The 19,544-nt window shown below is 38.1% G+C and overlaps 1 protein-coding gene across 1 annotated transcript in view; it reads left to right on the top strand.

The window, feature by feature from the left end:
- The window catches only part of MTTP (microsomal triglyceride transfer protein), a 62,983-nt gene that overhangs the window by 30,178 nt on the left and 13,261 nt on the right, over window positions 1–19,544 (top strand). Inside the window, exons 11-12 of the mRNA XM_062199824.1 lie at window positions 14,910–15,122; window positions 17,712–17,923. Coding sequence (XP_062055808.1) covers window positions 14,910–15,122; window positions 17,712–17,923 — 425 coding nt within the window. The remainder of the gene's footprint in view (window positions 1–14,909; window positions 15,123–17,711; window positions 17,924–19,544) is intronic.

Genomic DNA, 19,544 nt, shown 5'->3' with positions numbered 1-19,544 from the left:
TTCAACTTTTCACTGTTGAGTATGATGTTAACTGTAGATTTATTATATATGGACTTTATTGTGTTGAGGAACATTTCTTCTATGTCTGATTTGTTAAGACTATCACAAAGGATGTAGAATTTTGTCAAATGCTTTTTCAGCATCTATGGATATGATCATATGGGTTTTGTCCTCTGTGCTGTTAAGATGGTGAATCATCTATTTTATTTATTTCTGCTATGATCTTCATTATTTACTTCCTTCTATTAACTTTGGGCTTAGTTTGATCTGCTTTTACTGGTTCCTTAATATGTAATGTTATTTATTTATTTGAGATTTTTTTCTGCTTAATATTTTTTTTTTACTTATTTTAATTTAATTTATTTGAAAGAGAGAGAGAGAGATCTTTCATCCCCTGGTTCACATTCCAAATGCCTGCAACAACTGGGGCTGGGCAATGCTGAAGCCAGAAGCCCAGAATGCAATCCATGTCTCTCATATGGGTGGCAGGGCCCCATATTTGAACCATCATCTGCTGCTGCTCAGAATGCACACTAGCAGGAAGCTCTGGAAGCAGAGTTGGAGCTTGAACTGGGGCACTCTGATATGTGATACAGGCATCCCAAGTGGCATCTTAACTGCTTACAACAAAACACCTACCCCCTTCTTTTTTTGACATGGACATTTAATGCCATGAACTGTCTGCTTAGAACTGCTTTTGCTGCAATGTATAAGTTATAATATATTGTTTCCATTTTCATTTGTTTCAATATCATCTTTTAATAATTTTTAAACATTTTGACTGACCTATTAAAAATTGTACATACTTATGGGGCACTATGTGATGTTTTGATACATCTAAACATTGCATAATATCCAATCAGGGTAAACAGAGCCATCCCCTCAAACATTCTTTATGGTGGAAACGTTAAAAGTCCTTTCTTATAGTGTTTTGAGAAGAAATATACATATATTATCATTATTTATAGTACATTAGTGTGCAATAGAACACTAGAACTTATTATTCTTATCTAGCCACAACTTAGAATCTGTAAAATAACCTTTTCCATTCTTGCTTCCCCTCTACTCTTCACAGTCCCTGCCAATTCCCATGCCACTTTCAACTTATATGGGATCAACTTTTTTAGATTCACCATAAGAAAAAAGTCATACATTCCATTTCTTTCAGTTCCATCACATTGTTACAAATGACAAGACTTCATCCTTTTTTCTGTTTTTTTTTTTTTAAAGATTATTTACTTATTTGAAAGGCAGAGTGAGAGAGTGGAGGATTGGGCAGGACAGAAAAAGAGAGATCATCCATGCGCTGGTTCACAGCCCAAATGGCCACACAAGCCAGGTCTGGGCCAGGTCAAAGCCAGGAGCCAGGAACTCCATCCTAGTGGCCCAAGTTGGTGGCAGGGGCACAAGTATTTGGGCCATCGTCTGCTGTCTTTCCAGGCACATTAGCAGTAATCTGTATTGGAAATGGAGTAGCTGGAACTTACACTTGCACTCTGATATGGGATGCCAGTGTTGTAAGTGGCAGCTTAAGCCACTGCATCACAACATTAGTTCCAAGATTTCATCCTTTTAATGGCTAAATAGTATTCCATTGGGAACATGTACCATGTTTTCTTTATCCACTCATTAATAGATGGGCACTTAAGTTTTCTTCATTTTGAAGCTGTTCTGAATAGTGCAGCAATTAGATGTTCCTTTGACAGATTGATTGAATTTCTTTTGGATATATACGCAGTAGTGGAATTCTTGGATCATATGATAGCTCTATGTTTAGTTTTTTGAGGGAATTCATCTTTAATACAATGGATTTACACATTTATATTATCACCTCCAACAATGTGTAAGAGTTCCCATTTTTCCACAGCCTCATCAGCACTTGTTACTTTTTGTCTTTTGTGTTACAGTCAATCTAACTGCAGTGAAGTGATACACCATTGTGGTTTTGATTGCGTTTTCCTGATGATTAGTGATACTGAGCATATGTTCATATACCTGATGGCCATTTATGTGTCTTCTTTTGAGAAAGGTCTGTTTAGATCAACCTCTCATTTTTTTAAAATTGTATTATTTGTTTGTTTGCCATTGGATTCCTTAAATACCCTGGATATTAACACCTTGTGAGATATATAGTCTACAAGGATTCTCTCCCATTCTTTAGTTTTTCTCTTCATTATATTGCTTGTTTCCTTTGCTTTCAACAAGCTCATTGGTTTGATAAAATTTCATTAGTCTATTTTTGCGTTTGTTTCCTGTGTTTCTGGAATATAATACCAGAAAAATCCTTGCCTATTCCAGTATCACAAAGCATCCCTCTTATGTTTTCTTCTACTGGTTTCAAGTTTCAGATCTAACATTTGGGTCTTCAGTAAGTTTTTAGTTGGTTTGTGTGCATTATGAGAGAGACTTGAGCTTCATTCTTCTGCTTATGAATATCCAGTTTTCCCAGCACCATTTATCCCAGGAATGCAAGGATGGTTCAAAATATACACATCAATAAATGTGACATACCACCTCAAAGGTCTTCCATCTGCTGGTTCACTCCCCAAATGGCTGCAATGGCCAGAGATGAGCTGATCCAAATCCAGGAGCCAGGAGCTTCTTTCTGGGTCTCCCATGCAGGTGCAGGGGCCCAAGCATTTAGGCTATCTTCCACTGCTTTCCCAGCTGCATTAGTAGGGAATTGGATTGAACTCAAACCAGAGCCTATATGGGATGTTGGTGCTGCAGACTGAGGCTTCAACCTGCTGTGCCACAGCACCGACCCCCTTCCTTGGTTTCTTTCATTAATGTTTTATAGTTTTTGTTTTAGAGATATTTTACCTCTTCAATAAACTAATTTCTAGATATTTTATTTTTTGTAAGTATTGAAAATGAGATTGCCTTCTTGATTTCTTATACAGATAATTTGCTATTGGTGTATTGTTAAACACTACCAATTTTTGTAGGCTGACTTTGTATCCTACAATTTTGCTGAATTTATTTATTGGTTCTAATGTGGGGTTTTTTTGGTGGGATATTTGAGATTTTCTATGTAAGATCATGTCATCTATAAACAATGACTGTTTTACTTCTTCATTTCCAATTTTGGTGTCCTTTATTTCTTTCTCTTTCCTAAATTGCTCTAAGATTTGTAATACTGTGTTTTGAAAAACGTAGTAAAAGTAGGCATCCTTTCCTTGTTCAATTCTTTGAGAGAAAGTCTTCATCTTTTACCATTCAGTATGATGTTAGCTGTTGACTTGCTATATATGGGCTCTGTTATGTTGATGTAAATTCCTTCTATACTTAGTTTGAGTTCTTATCATTAAGTGATGTTAGATGTTATCAAAATGTTGACAAGATCATACTATTTTGGTACTTTGTTCCTTTGATGTAGTATGTCACATTTATGGATTTGTATATATTGAACCATCCTTGCATTCCTGGGATAAATTCCACTTGATTATGGTGAGAAATATTTTTAATGAGCAATATTTCTATTGGATTCAGTTTTCTAGAATTTTGTTGGGGACTTTTACATCCATAGCTATCAAGGGTATTGGCATATAGCTTTCTTTTCTGTTGTGTTGTCTCTTATCTGGATTTGGCATCAAGGTAATGTTGGCTTTATAGAATGGGTTTTGAATAATTCCTTTCTCTTCCATTTTTTGGGAATAATTTTAAAAGAATTTTTGTTAATCCTTTTTAAAATGATTTGTAGGGGGACTTCCATTGTGGTGTAGTGGGTAAAGCCACCACCTACAATGCAGACACCCCTATGGGTGCTGGTTCATGTCATGGCTGCTCCACTTCCCATCCAACTCCCTATTAATGGCCTGGGAAAAGCAGAAGAACATTGCCCAAGTGCTTGGGCCGCTGCCATCCATGTGGAAGATCAGGATGAAGCTCCTGGCTCCTGGCTCCTGGCTTCAGCCTGTCTCAGCCCTGACCATTGTGGCCATCTGGGGAGTGAACCAGTAGATGGAAGATCTCTGTCACTCCTTCTCTGTAACTCTAATTTTCAAGTAAATAAATAAATCTTTTTTTTAAAAAATGATTTATAGAATTCAGCAATGGGGCCAGCGCCATGGCTCACTTGGTTAATCCTCCGCCTGCAGCACCGGCATCCCATATGGGCACCGGGTTCTAGTCCCGGTTGCTCCTCTTCCAGTCCAGCTCTCTGCTGTGGCCCGGGAAGGCAGTGGAGGATGGCCCAAGTGCTTGGACCTCTGCACCCACATGGGAGATCAGGAAGCAACTCCTGGCTCCTGGCTTTGGATTGGCACAGTTCCGGCTGTAGTGGCCATTTGGGTGGTGAACCAATGGAAGGAAGACCTTTTTCTCTGTCTCTCTCACTGTCTATAACTCTACCTATCAAAAAAAAAAAAAAAAAGAATTCAGCAGTGACAGCATAGAATCCCAAGCTTTACTTTGATGAGAAAGTTTTGTTACTAATTTAGATTTACTACTGCTTATTCTGTTTAGATATTGTATTTCTTTATGATTCAACCTAGGGAAGCTATGTGTATCCAAGGATTTGTCTCTTTCTTCAAGGTCAAATTTGTTGCCATGCAATTGTAAATAATAATTTCTATCTTTTGTATTTCAGGGGTGATATTTGTAATGTCTTTTTTTTCAACTCTGATTTCATTTATGTAAGTCTTTTTTACTTTTCTCTTAGTCTGGCTAAGTGTCAATTTTGTTTATGTTTCCAAAGAAACAACTCTTTGTTTCATTGATTTTTAGGGGTAGTTTTAAAGTCTTTATTTCTGAGTTTTATTATTTATTTCCTTCTACTAAGTTTGTTTTTTATTTTTTCTTGGTTTTCTAGTTCATTGTGTTGTTTTATTTGAGAACTTTCTTCTTTATTGCCTGTAGGTATTGATTGCTGTAAATTTCCCTCGTTTTTGCTTCTTTTGCTGTCTGCCATGGGTTTGGTATGTGATATTTCCATTTTCATTTGTTTCAAGAAAATTTTAAATTTCTTCTCAGTTTCTTCCTTAAAGGTTTCCTTGTTTGATTTCTATTTTGATTGTATTGTAGCCGTGAAAGATATTCAATATGATTTCAACTTTATTAAACTTATTCAGGTTTATTTTATGAATTACCTTATTGGCTACCCTGAAGAATGGTCAATGTCCTGTTTAAAATAATGTTTTCTGCACTAGGTGGATGGAATATTCTGTAAATATTTGTTAAGTCCAATTGATCTGGGGTGCAGTTAAATTCTGTTGTTTCTTTATTGATTTTCTGTTGAGATGATCTTTCCATTTCTGAAGGTAGGGTGTTAAATAACACTACTGTATTTTGCATTGAAGTCTATCTCTTCCATTAGGTTTATTAATATTGCTTTGTATGGTTGCATGCTCCAATGTTGGGTGCATATGTATTTATAACTTATTTTTTTCTTGCTGGATTGAAATCTTTATCATAGCATAATGATCTTATCTCTTTTTATGGCTTTTGATTTAAAATATACTTTATTTTATATAAGCACAGATACTGTTGCTTTCTTTTGGGTTTTATTACATAAAATGTCTTATTCAATCCTTTCACTCTCAGTCTATGCATGTCCTTAGAGATGAAGAGAGTTTCTTATAAGCAGCATATGGTGGGATGGTGGGTCTTGTTTTTAAATCCATTCAGTCACTCTGTCTCTTAATTTGAAAATTTAATCTTTTTTACATTTTAGGTAATTATTGATAGGTAAAGTTTTGCTGCTTCCATTTTAACATCTGTTTTCTAATTTTGTTGTAGTTCCTTCCTCCCTCCCTTAACAATCTTCCTTTATGAATAAATAATAATGTGTTTGGATTCTTGCTTATATTTTTGGTAAACCTATTATAGATATTTTTCTTTTGTGAGGTTTACCAAAAACATCTTTTGGTTATCACAAACTACTTTGAAATTATAACAGCTTGATGTTGATTATGAGGATAGTAGTGAAATGAAAAAAGACATAAAAATTTAATAAAGTAATCTACACATGCACTCCTTTCCCACATTTCGAGTTTTTAATGTTCCTTGTTAAGTCTTTCTGTATTGGCTATCTGTAAATGTAATTATTACTTTTCAGAATTGCTTTTACTATTCATACTAATAATGTGAACAGTTTACACAGAATATTTACATACTAGAACATTCTGAATTTGTCTGTGCACGTGCCCTTCCCAATGAGCTTTCTACCTTCTGATATTTTGTTCTTGCTCATTGTTGTCTCCTTGTTTCAGTTTGAAGAATTCTCTTTAGCATTCCTTGAAAGAGATGTTTGATAGTTATAAATTCTGTCTGCTTTTGTTTATCTGGGAACATCTTTATCTATCCTTCATATCTAAGATAATTTTGCTGGGTACAGTATTTTTGGTAGTTTTTTCCTCCAGTATTATGAAAGTCTGATTCTACTTCCTCCTGGTTTGTAAGATTTCTGCTGAGAATTCAGAGTCAGGGAAATTAGGACGCCTTTATGTACTATTTGTTTCCCTTCTCTTGGAGCTTTGAGAGTCCTCTCTTTGACATTGGAGAGCTTGATTATAGTATGTCTTGCGTAGACTAAGTTGACAGAATCCAACTAGTGACCTTCAACATGTACCAAGACAATCAAATCTTTTTCTATATTTGTGAGTTTTATGTTATTGTTTGTTTGTTTACATATCCTTTCTACCTTTTTTGTCTTCTCAAGTCTCTGTTGAATCTTGATAACTTGGATATTTGCTCTTTTCATGCTGTCCCAGAATTTCTGTAAGCTTTCTTAATTCCTCTTGGTTCTTTTTACTTTTATCTCTTCCTGCTGTATGTTTTCAAATAGTTTATCTTCCAGCTCACTGATTCTTCTACTTGATCTATTCTGTCATGGATGCCTTCCATTGTGTTTTTTCTTTCTCCATGTGTACTTTTCAGTTGGAAGATTACTGCTTTATTTTAAAAAATCACATCTATCTCTCTGTACATCTTTTTGTTAGTGAATTAAATTTTTTCTCTGTGTTCTCTTAAAATTCATTGAGTTTCCTTGAAACAGCTATTTTGAATTTTTCATCTGAACATTTGAAAATATGAATTTATAAATGTTTTCTAGCACCTTATTTTATCCATTAATTGAATTATTTTTCTGTGAAAGCTGAAATTATTTTTCTGTGAGGCTGGTTGACATATGATGTCATCTGTACATTGAGAGACTAGTTTTCTTTCCTGGTCTTCAGACACTGGCTTCATTTGTTCTTATCCTTCCAAAATTCTAAGCAGTGTTTGATTTCTTAGAGCCCATGGACAATTCTGCTATTTCAGCACTAGGTGGCATCCTTAATTGAGTTTTGCTGCAAGGTCATTGTGGGTGGGTCATCACTATTTTAGTCCTAGAGGACACCCCAAGCTCTTACTGGTTGCAGATCTGCATTTGGTGAGTTGCTCAAGATGAACTGGGAAAGTGGTTTGGATCGACACAGCTCCAGCCATTGTGGCCATCTGGGGAGTGAACCAGCAGATGGAAGACCTCTCTCTCTCTCTCTCTCTTTGCCTTTCTATAACTCTGCTTTGCAAATAAATAAATAAATAAATCTTTTTTTTAAAGGAATAGTCCACCCTTACAAGGATTTTTTTTGTGTGACAAGATATGCCCAGATGCCTAGTCCTATGGCAAACCAATGCTGCAATTCTAGATTATATCTGGCGCACATGGTCCACCAGGACTGCCACAGCATAGGGTTAGTGCCAAAGCCCATACTGCTATGGGATGTTTGATCCTAAGGTGGACTCATACCCTGAACCCCCAGCCACCATCCGCTGGTGGTGCTGGTTGGGGTATATGTCCAGTTATTTTGGGCCACAGGACTCTACTTTGTACCAGTGCAGGTCTAGAGTCTCTGTGCACTGGCATTGGTCTAAAGATGGGGACCATTAAGATCCATCCATTGTTAGGTTTCACCTGACTGGCATTGAGTTCTAAGATACAATCCTGTGTTTTCTTTCTGTTTTCCAAAGGTTGAGGGAGGGATGATAAAGGTAGGCATCTGGCTACCCAGGCTAGCACTAAGTGAGGTCACACATCTCACAGTCACTGTCCCTTTTCAACCTCAGGGGTGCACACCAGCTCCATATGTTGTGGTGATACACTTAGAAACAAGTCCATCCAACAAGGATGCCAATCTCCTCCTAATATTATGACAACTCTAGAGGTTTTGTCTGCTATGACTAGCATGGAATTGAGGTCTGTGGGCTTTATTAGCTGCTGCGTCTTACAGCAGTGGATCCAGCTCTCAGCTTCAAGGCAAGGTCCAAAGCTTCATTTCATTTTCTACTCCATAGCAACTGGAGTTTTGATCTGTTTTCTGCCAGAGGTTGAGTAAAAGGTAGCAGAGGTGGGCATTTGGTTGCCTGACTAAGGGGCCTAAAGACTCAGTCTACAAGTATGTTCCTGGAGGCAGGAGTCATGGAGTCCTCTCCAGTATTGGTTCTTACTGTTGCTGATATGACACTGGATTTCAAGTCTGTGTCTGTACTTAATTCCCTCTCCATCTCCTAAGAAGGTGGTGAGGTGTTTCTTTCTACACTGTACTGCATAGAACTGTGGGAGGGGTGATATGTGCCACTCATCCCTTCCTACTTTCTTCAGTGCATTTTTCTTATTATTATACTAAAACCAGGAACTTAGGTCTCTCACCTGGCTTCCATAATGACAGGAATGTGACTTGGTTCATGAATAGCTATTCAAATTGATGTCTCTGTGAGGAAATGGCCATTGAAGCATCTTACTCACTTGCCATGTTGCTTTACCTCTGGAGCTATTTTAAGCTTCCTTGTGGTGTCTTCTTTGATCTAATAGTTGTTTAATTTCCACGTATTTGTTAATTTTCATTAATTCCTCCTTTTATTGATTTCTAATATCATACCATTGTGGTTAAAAAAGATACTGGATATGATTTTGATCTTAAATTTGTTAAGACTTGTTTTATGGCATAATATGCAATCTATCTTGAAGAATGTTCCATGTACACTTGAGAAGAATATGTGTTCTGTTACTATTGGATAGAATATTCTATTTATGTCTGTGTGATCCATTTGGTGTAAAGTATAGTTCAAGTCCATTGTTTCCCTATTGCTTTTCTGTTTAGATGGTCTGTCTATTGTTGAAAATGATGTATTAAACTATCTCACTGTTATTTTTAATGTTTTTGCTTGAAAGGCAGAGATGTGTGAGAGAGTGTGTTTCTATCCATTATTTCATTCAAGTGCCCACAACAGTCAGGGCTGGGCCAGCCTGAAGTCAGGAAGCCTGAATCCATTTGAGACTACCACACAGGTGGCAGGGGCCAGAATATTTGAGCCATCATCCTCTGTCTCCCTGGATGTATTAGCAGGAAGTTGATCAGAAGTGAAAGAGCCAAGACTGAAAATGGGATGCAGGTGTCCCAAGCAGCTACTTAGTCTGCTGCACCACAACACCAGCCCTGAAATCTCCCACTATTCCTGTATTCTGGTCTGCATTTCCCTTCAGAGCACTTAAAGTTTGCTTTATCCTCCTAAGTGCTCCAATGTTGAGTGCATTATATTTATAATTGTGACATCATCTTGATGAATTGATCCTTTTATCACAGTAGAATAATCTCCTTTATCTCTTTGTATCAGCTTTGAATGGTGTGTATGGTATGTTTCTTGCTTTCAGAAAAATATTAGAAGCTGTGGTTCCCCTTAGAGCAGCATTTTGTCTATAATAAGTGCACTTTAAAGTTTTGAATTTTGATGGTGGGACTTTAGTTATTTCTGTTAACTTTAAACTTTGTATTTTATTTTAAATTTCATTTTCTCAAAGCTTTTCCATTTTTCTGCGTGGTTTATATGTTTTTCACATCTTTTCATTGAAAGAAGCAAAAACTCTCACTTTGTAAGATTAACTAAATGTGAAATATCCAAATGTACTAATGTCAAAAAGCCTATCTTTCTATAATGCAAATAGATTAAAGATGCTTAATATACAAAAACAGTCTTTTTTCTGTCAACATATTTTCCCATTGGGGATAGTGGATAGATTCTTTCTTTTGTTTTCTTCCTTTTCTTTCTTCCTTTCTTCCTTCCTTTTTTTCTTTCTTCCTTTCTCTCTCTCTCTCTCTTTCTTTCTCATTTTATTTGAAAGGCAGAGAGAAAGCAAGAGAGAGAGAGAGAGAGAAAGAGAGAGGTAAAGAGATCTTACATACATTGGTTCACTCCCCAAATCGCCATAATAGCCAGAGCTTGGACAGGCTGAAACCAGGAGCCTGGAACTCTTTCTGGATCTCTCACATGCGTTGCAGGGACCCAAGACTTGAATCACCACTTGCTCCCTCCCAGGGTGTACATAAGCAGGAATCTGGGTTGGAAGCAGAATAACTGGGATTTGAACCATTCCCTCTGATATGGGATGTAGACATCCCAAGTGGAGACTTAGTCACTGAGCTACACAATACCTCTGTCCACATTTATTATATAGCCAGCATCCAGTAATAAATTTTCTTCTACCTCAGAAAGATACCAATAGAAAATTTTGCTTATCAAGTTTTTGCTATTAAAAACAATGTGGATGAGGCCAACACCATGTCACAGTAGGTTAAGCTGCCACCTTCAACGTTGGAATACCATATTGCAGTGCTGGTTCTAGTCTTGGCTACTTCTCTTTTGATTCAGCTTCCTTCTAAGGGGCAGCAAATATGGCCCAAATACTAAACCCTCCTCTGAGATGCCATAATCATATTGTTTCCACTCTTAACCCACCAACCATTAACCTAAGCCTTTTGGATTTAAATGTCTCCTTCAGTTTGGGAAGCAGAGTCCTGTTCCATCCATAACACTACAGTGAATGCTGAAATTTTTCTTTCCATTTTCTGCTGTGTAACACATGCCTACCATTTGCTGAAATCAAAGATATACAAGTTCAAGGAAAATCATGTATCATGAATCCAAATTTGAGGCACATAATGGGCACACAGGACTTATACTGTACAAATAGTAGACGCCATGCTATCTGGTGCTACAGCTTTTCAAAGTTTACTAGCAGGTAATACTGCCTCCTCACTACCTGATTGGCAGCTACGCAAGTTCACAGCCCCATTCAGTTTTTGTTTCCCAAGTATTAAACCCCATATTTCCTTTTCTATTTATTTTTTGTTTGCTTTGTAACTTCTCTGTATCCTAATATATTTTTTCCTGAATTTGTATTTGCAAAAAATTCAAACCAACATAAAGTTGTAAGAATAGTACAATTCCGGGGGCCGGTGCTGTGGCTCACATGGCTAATCCTCTGCCTGCAGTGCCAGCATCCCATATGGGTGCCAGGTTCTAGTCCCAGTTGCTCCCTTCCAGTCCAGCTCTCTGCTGTGGCCCAGGAGGGCAGTGGAGGATGCCCCAAGTGCTTGGCACCTGTACCCGCGTGGGAGACCAGGAGGAAGCACCTGGCTCCTGCCTTTGGATTGGAGCAGCTCCGGCCGTAGTGGCCATTTGGGGAGTGAACCAACGGAAGGAAGACCTTTCTCTCTGTCTCTTTCTCTCACTGTCTGTAACTCTACCTGTCTAATAAATAAAGAAAAAAGAATAGTACAATTCCATGAACATTTATATATTCTTCATCTAGATTAACCAATTATGAAGTTATTGCCATCTCATTGTCTTATTTTACTATGGTTGAAACATTTGAAACTGAGTTGCAGACATCTGGCATTTTACTCTTAAATACTTTTAGTTTCTATTAACTGAGTACCATTTTTTCTAAGCTACTACAATATACACACTATATATATGCATATATATATATAAAATTGTGAGTTCATACTGCTCTAATTCTTATCCAACACTAGTTATTTCTCTCCTTTCCTCATTCTATAATTGTATCTTCCTTCTCCCACAGAGAGAACTCTGATTTTCAAGAACATCAGTTTGTAATTGCTATACAAATATCAGTACAAAAACAAACTGACTAAGCAAAATTCAGGACTTCATTACAGTTCTTTTTGTCCTTAGCATATTTGTCATTGAAGATATACATTGGAGTTTTATGCTCAAAAGTTGCTTTGATTAACTCTTTTTGTTCTGTTCTGTTTAATTATGTGTTATTTATTTATTTTTATTTAAAAGGGAGAGTGAGAGATCTCGCATTCTCTGGTTCACTCCCCAAATGCCTACAATGACTGGGACGGGCCAGGCCAAAGCCAGGCACTGGCAATTCAGTCTGGGTCTCCCTCATTGGTAGCAGAGATCCAACGATTTGATCCATCACCTGTTGCCTCTCAAGATGTACATTAGCAAGTCCAGAGTGAAGCCAGGACTCAAACCCAACTGCTCTTATAAGAAATGCAGGCATCCTAAGTGGAGTCTTAACAGCAACACAAACATTTGGCTGAGTCCTCTGTAGAGTTATATGATCAACTTGACATACATTTAGGTTTATTTGCTTATGTTTGGATTTAAATTTAAAATTTCCTATCCTGATGATTTAATTGTATTTCCAGTATTTGACATTAATTTGACACAAAAGTTAAAGCTATATTTTAAAGTATTCTCAAAACTGTCTCATTTCCTTCTTTAATCCTTGTACCCACTTTCACTTACCTTCTTAGATAAACAATACCATCAGTTTTTATTTCCTAATCCTGTAGTTCCTTTTGCAACCACCATTTTGTCCATCTCTAAAGAACTGAGGGTTCTCAGACTTCAACTGTGGTAGCACAGTCTCTTTGACATTATTAACTAAAGAAAAAATGTCTTAGCTATTGTGAATTGAGCTGCAATAAACATTAATGTGCAGACAGCTCTTTTATTTGCCAATTTAATTTCCTTTGGGTAAATTCCAAGGAGTGGATGGCTGGGTTGTATGGCAGGGTTATATTCAGGTTTCTGAGGAATCTCCAAACTGACTTCCAGAGTGGCTTAACCAGTTTGCATTCCCACCAACAGTGGGTTAGTGTCCCTTTTTCCCCACATCCTCACCAGCATCTGTTGTTGGTAGATTTCTGTATGTGAGCCATTCTAACTGAGGTGAGGTGAAACCTCATTGTGGTTTTGATTTGCATTTCCCTGATTGCTAGTGACCCTGAACATTTTTTCATGTGTCTGTTGGCCATTTAGATTTCCTCTTTTGAAAAATGTCTATTGAGGTCCTTGGCTCATCTCTTAAGTGGGTTTTTTGTTTAGTTGTTGTGGACTTTCTTGATCTCACAATAGCTAAGACATGGAATCAACCTAAATGCCCATCAACATTGGACTGGATAAAGAAATTATGGGATCTGTACTCTATAGAATACTATACAGCAGTAAAAAAAAAAAAATGAAATCCAGTCATTTGCAACAAAATGGAGGAATCTGGAAAACATCATGCTGAGGGAATAAAGCCAGTCCCAAAGGGACAAATATCATATGTTCTCCCTGCTTGGTGACAACTAACCAAGCACCTAAAAGAAAACCGTTGAAGTGAAATGGACACTATGAGAAACAATGACTTGATCAGCCCTTGTCCTGACTGTCGAGGAACAACTTACTACTTTATTCCTTTTAGTATTTTTTTGTTCTATTTAATACTATTGGTTGAACTCTAATTAACACACAATTATTCTTAGGTGTTTAAATTTAACTGAAAAGCGATCCCTGTTAAATATAAGGATGGGAATAAGAGAGGGAGGAGATGTACAGTTCGGCACATGCTCAATCAGACTTACCCCTAACAGGAGAGTTAGAAATGTGCCAGGGGATTCCAATTCAATCCCATCAAGGTGGCATGTACCAATGCCATCTCACTAGTCAAAGTGGTTGGTTTAGTTTATAATTGATCATTGATCATAATGATAGGGTTAAGAGGCAAAGGGATCACATAAACAAGACTAGTGTCTGCTAATACTGATAGAATTAAAAAGGAGAGAACGATCCAATATGGGAAATAGGATACACAGCAGAATGGCAGATGTCCTAAACAGCATTCTGGCCTCAGAATCAGCCCTTAAGGCATTTGGATCCAGCTAAAAAGCCCAGGAGGGTATTTCAGGCATGGAAAGCCAAGACACTCTGGCAAAAAACAAACAAACAAACAAAAAAAACCAACTACCTAAATGGAAGATCTCCATGAGTGAGATCCCAGTGGAAAGAATGGGCCATCAAAAAAGGAGGTACCTTTCTCTGAAAGGAGGAGAGAACTTCCACTTTGACTATAGCCTTGTCGAAATAAGATTGGAGATGGCGAACTCAAGAGGCTTCCATAGCCTTGGCAACTCATGACAAGAGCCTAGGGTGATTACTGATGCCATAAACAAGAGTGTCAATTGTTAAATCAAAAACAGGAGTCACTGTGCACTTACTCCCCAAGTAGGATCTCTGTCCTTAATGTGTTGTACTATGTGAATTAACAGTATAACTAGTACTCAAACAGTACTTTATACTTTGTGTTTCTGTGTGGGTGCAAACTGTTGAAATCTTTACTTAATATATACTAAATTGATCTTCTGTATATAAAGATAATTGAAAATGAATCTTGATGTGAATGGGATGGGAAAGGGAGTGGGAGATGGGATGGTTGCGGGTGAGAGGGAGGTTATGAGGGGAAAAAGCCACTATAATCCAAAAGTTGTACTTTGGAAATTTATATTTATTAAATAAAAGTTTAAAAATGTGATAAAAATACAAAAAGAAAAAAGAAAAAAATGGATGCCTTTTAATTTTTTTTTTAAATATTAGGAAACAAAAAGAAGCCAGAAGGAGCCAAATCATGACTGCAAGGTAGATGCCTAAAAAAAGTTTCCCATAGAATATGTTGATATATGTATTTATTTCAGTAAAGAAATATAACATTTTTTCAAGTTTACTAGTTAGCTTGTATGACTCAGGCTACCAGTGTGAAACTTTCTAAACCTTTAGACTGCTTTCTTGCCCAGGTTTTGTTTTATGTATAGTTATGCATATGTCTAAGACTTGTTATTTTTTAGGCAGTAGTTGAAGCCAAGAAGTTAATCCTGGGAGGACTGGAAAAAGCAGAGAAGAAAGAGGACACCATGATGTACCTGCTGGCCCTGAAGAATGCCCTGCTTCCAGAAGGCATCCCACTCCTGCTGAAGTATGCAGAGGCAGGGGAAGGGCCCATCAGCCACCTGGCGACCACCACCCTGCAGAGATATGATGTCCCTTTCATAACTGATGAGGTAAAATCTCTATGAGTGCTGCAACATTAGCAGAACGAGAAGCATGTCTAAACATAGGTCGAATGCAAATTTCTCTCAAGTTACTCTGTTTTTTTTTTTTCTTTTTTCAGCCTCTCCCCTGCTTAGCAATAAATCTTAAATTGCTGTTTAAAAGCAGCTTCACATTTTGAATAGATACTATCCTATATTCTGCAGCATATCTATTATTATAAGAAACAAATTATTTTCAGAAGTATCTTCTTAAAATATCTTTATATATTTATTTACTTGAAAGGTGGAGCAACAAAGAGACAGAAAGAGAGAGAGACAGAGGGAGATCTTCCATCTGCTAGTTCACTTTCCAGATGGCTGCTACAGCCAGGGCTGGGCCAGGCCAAAGCCAGGAGCCCAGAACTCCATCTGGGTCTCCTACGTGGGTGGCAGAGACACAGCATTTGAACCATCCTCCATTGTCTTCCCAGGTCCAATAGCAGGGAGCTGGTTCAGAAGCAGAGCAGTCAGGACTCTAACTGGCACTCCAATATGGGATGCTGGCATTGCAAGTGGCAACTTAACCCACTGTACCATAAAAATGACACCCAGAAGTATCTTTGCTGTTAAATTTTCAGTGCCAAAATATCTTGGTTTGAGTATGAACTTGTTTGTTTAACTACATTTTCTGGAAACCATTTACAGTAAATGTTTGTTAGGAGGATGTTTATGAACATCCAGATAAACTGTCTTTGAATCGAGTTTAACACTGTGAATGGTATTGTCACTAAACACCTTCATACTGGTTTAGTGTCAAAGTTGGTCAGCTACAAAGCAAGATCATTGCAGTACAGGGCTTTTGAGACAGACAGACCTATATATAAATACTGGCTCTGTCCTTCCCGGTTGTTTATTCTTGGTGAGTTATTTAACTCCTGCATACCTAAAAGCAAGGCCAAGATTTCAGGGAGATAGAAAAAGGCAGAGGGGAATAGAATTATAACAAGTATTTATAAATGCCTGGTATAAAACCCCACATATTGCATATTGTTAGGCAAAGCTAATAACCAATAAAATTACGTGTTGCCACAGTACACAATTATTTTAGCATGTTTCTTTGTAATACCTTGTTTAGGGGGAAATATTGTTACTTAAGAGTTTATGGTGATAATAATGTGTTAAACAGGGCTGTCAAATCTAACAGATGTACTATTATTGTCTTAGTCTATTTTCTGTTGCTATATTTGGGTCCTTGCCACCCATGTGTGTATCCTGGGTTGAGTTCCTAACTCTCAGCTTCAGTCTGGACCAGTCCAAGTTGTTGTGGGCATTTGGAGAATAAGCCAGCAGATGGGAACTCTCTGCCTATCTCTCTCTTTCTGTCTCTCTGCATCTCAAATAAATAAAATGTTTTAAAAATTTAAATTCTATTAAATAAAACATAGGGGAAGACTCCAAGTTGCTTCATTGTAAAGAAATATTGGTTCATATTACCATCTCCTCTCAGATCCTATTACCACATTATGCTAGCATTTTTTTTTTTGAAGCTAGTATTCTTAAGCTCTTATATTAGGTAACACAAGGTTATGCTGCAACAACAAATGAACCTTAAAATCCCAGAAGTTTATCAAAAGTTTATTTCCCGGCCAGCGCCACGGCTCACTAGGCTAATCCTCCGCCTTGCAGCGCCGGCACACCGGGTTCTAGTCCCGGTCGGGGCACCGGATTCTGTCCCGGTTGCCCCTCTTCCAGGCCAGCTCTCTGCTGTGGCCCGGGAGTGCAGTGGAGGATGGCCCAAATGCTTGGGCCCTGCACCCCATGGGAGACCAGGAGAAGCACCTGGCTCCTGCCATTGGATCAGCGCGGTGCACCGGTCGCAGCGCGCCAACCGCGATGGCCATTGGAGGGTGAACCAACGGCAAAGGAAGACCTTTCTCTCTGTCTCTCTCTCACTGTCCACTCTGCCTGTCAAAAAATAAAAAATTAAAATTAAAAAAAAAAGTTTATTTCCCGTGCTATGTCATATTTTAAATTATTTATTTATTTTTTTTACTTATTTGAAAGGCAGAGACAAAGACAGAGAGAGATCATCTGTCCACTGGTTCTCTCCCCAAATGCCCACAACAGTTGGGGCTGGGCCTGGCTGAAGCCAAGAAACTCAATCTGTATCTCCCACTTGGTTAGTTAGCAGGGACCCAAGTGCTTGAACTGTCTCCTGAAGTACACATTAGCAGTCAGCTGACTAGGAAGTGGAGGTAGAATTTGAGCCCAAGCACTCTGAGATGAGATATGGGCATCCCAAGTGGTATCTTAATTGCTATTCCAAGTGCCCATCTCTCATGCTGCATCTCATGTGTGTAAAAGACATGTGGACCCAAGTTCACCTGACAATCATGGAAGAAAGAGATGGAGAAAGCACACTGGCTGTTAACTGCCTCAACCTGCAAGTGGTCTGCACTGGTTCTGTTCATAGTCTACAAGCCAGACCTAGTCACAGGGCCCCATCCTAATTGGAAAGGAATCTGGGAAATGTGTATTTTCATGAATGTTCACTGTTGCTGCTTCAGTATCAGTTTTAAAGATCTAGACGTGCACTAAGTCTGGACATGTGATGAACAGGTGAAGAAGACCTTGAACAGGATCTACCACCAGAACCGTAGAGTCCATGAAAAGACTGTGCGCACCACGGCAGCTGCTGTCATCTTAAAGAACAATCCCTCCTACATGGAAGTAAAAAACATCCTGCTTTCCATCGGGGAGCTTCCCAAGGAAATGAATAAATACATGCTTGCTGTTATTCAAGACATCCTGCATTTTGAAATGCCTGCAAGGTATGATATATTGCACATGTCTCTCTGCTTACCCGAGCTTCTTTGTACATTGATGTGGAGCACATGTGGTTAATAATAATGGTGTGGTTATTATGCTGGCTTGTATTGCATGAAACCAAAGCAAGCCAAGCGTAAAACAGACAAACAGCTTCACTTTGTCACTATGATTTGGAACTCTGGCTATGATTGTTATTTGGAGTATTCTTATTCAGTTTGATAAATATGTTGACAAACCTTAGTAATGTTTTAAAATCTGACTGGGTTTTCAACAGGGCTATTTTTATAAATAACACAAGAAAATGATGTAAGTTCTCACCAAATGGTCTTTCATCTTCACTTTCCAAATGGCAGAGATCCTTGAAGCCTCATTTATCACAGATCAAATGAATTTGCCATTTAAGTTTAAAACCATAGGCATGGCTCACATTTTAGCACTATTCCAAGCCTGAAGAGTGTGACCAGCAGACTCCATTTCTCTCAGTTACTCTTTCTAGACTAACTTCTTTCCAGTTCTCAAGTCTCTCCTCCCAGATTAATTGATGTCAGTCTTCAAAGTGGCTCCCCCAAAGTTGCTTCTCACTGGAACTGGAGATGACAAAGCCAGAAGGAAAATGTATTTTCCCTGAGTTATTACCCCCAGGGGAAAGCAAATTTGAGCATTCCCCCATAGAAAAGGAAAATGGAGAAAGGTGGATAAAAAATAAAGAAAAAAATGAGAAAGAGAGCAGTAAAATATTTAAAGAAAGAGAAACAGTGGCTAAGACAACTGAAGGAACAAGAAACAGTAGAGTGTGTGGAACAGACCTGAAAGAGGGGAAAAGGTGAGGGTGGGAAGAAGAAGGCAGGTTTGCCTACACCATATATGTAACTCTTGTTAAACAAATGTAACTTCTGTTTTATTGTTTATGAGATTCTGTGGAGGATGTCCTGAGCGTATTTGCTCCCATTGTCTTAAGAACCTAGCAATTCAGAGGACAGGAAAGAGAAGACAATGGGATAGGTAGACAGCAACCTAGGAAATGTGAGGAAGTAACCGGGAACACTGTGGAGCAAGTTCTCTGAAATAAAGACTTTTGTTGGAGAGGAAAGGCCACCTTGTGTGCTGTCTCTCCCCACTGTAGGACAGTCTCCTGGCAGGTGACACCCAGACTGTTTATCCATCTGTGATGGCAGGAAGCTCACCAGCTCTGATGGAACTTGTGCCATTGCTCAGAGACTCACCGCTGCATCTCTATACAGACTCAAATCTTCCTACTGGCCCAGGTTTTCTCTGTGGAACAAAGCAGAACTTGTCAAGTCATGTGTTCATGACTCAATACTTGGGGACAGCCATTGTGACCATCTCCATCTTCTCTTCTCTAGACTAAAATTGTACATTTTTTTTATATTAGAGAGGAGTGAACCCATAAAGTTACTATTATTTCCTCTCAAAAAATTTCTATCTCAGATCCAGGTCTAGATTTATTGAGTTGATTATTTTCATGTTTTGCTGTAATTTTGTAATTTTCTTATTAATTATATTATTAGTTTTATATAATCAGAAGTGGAAAGATCTCAGTATTAATCACATAGAGAAGATACAGGGCATGGGGTAAAGATTAGGATTTAAAGGAGACAATAT

Source organism: Lepus europaeus, chromosome 8 (genome assembly GCF_033115175.1).
Source record: "Lepus europaeus isolate LE1 chromosome 8, mLepTim1.pri, whole genome shotgun sequence".
Classification (NCBI taxonomy): Eukaryota; Metazoa; Chordata; class Mammalia; order Lagomorpha; family Leporidae; genus Lepus; species Lepus europaeus.
Note: the sequence above shows the minus strand (reverse complement) of the source record. Positions and strands in the feature narration are given on the sequence as shown.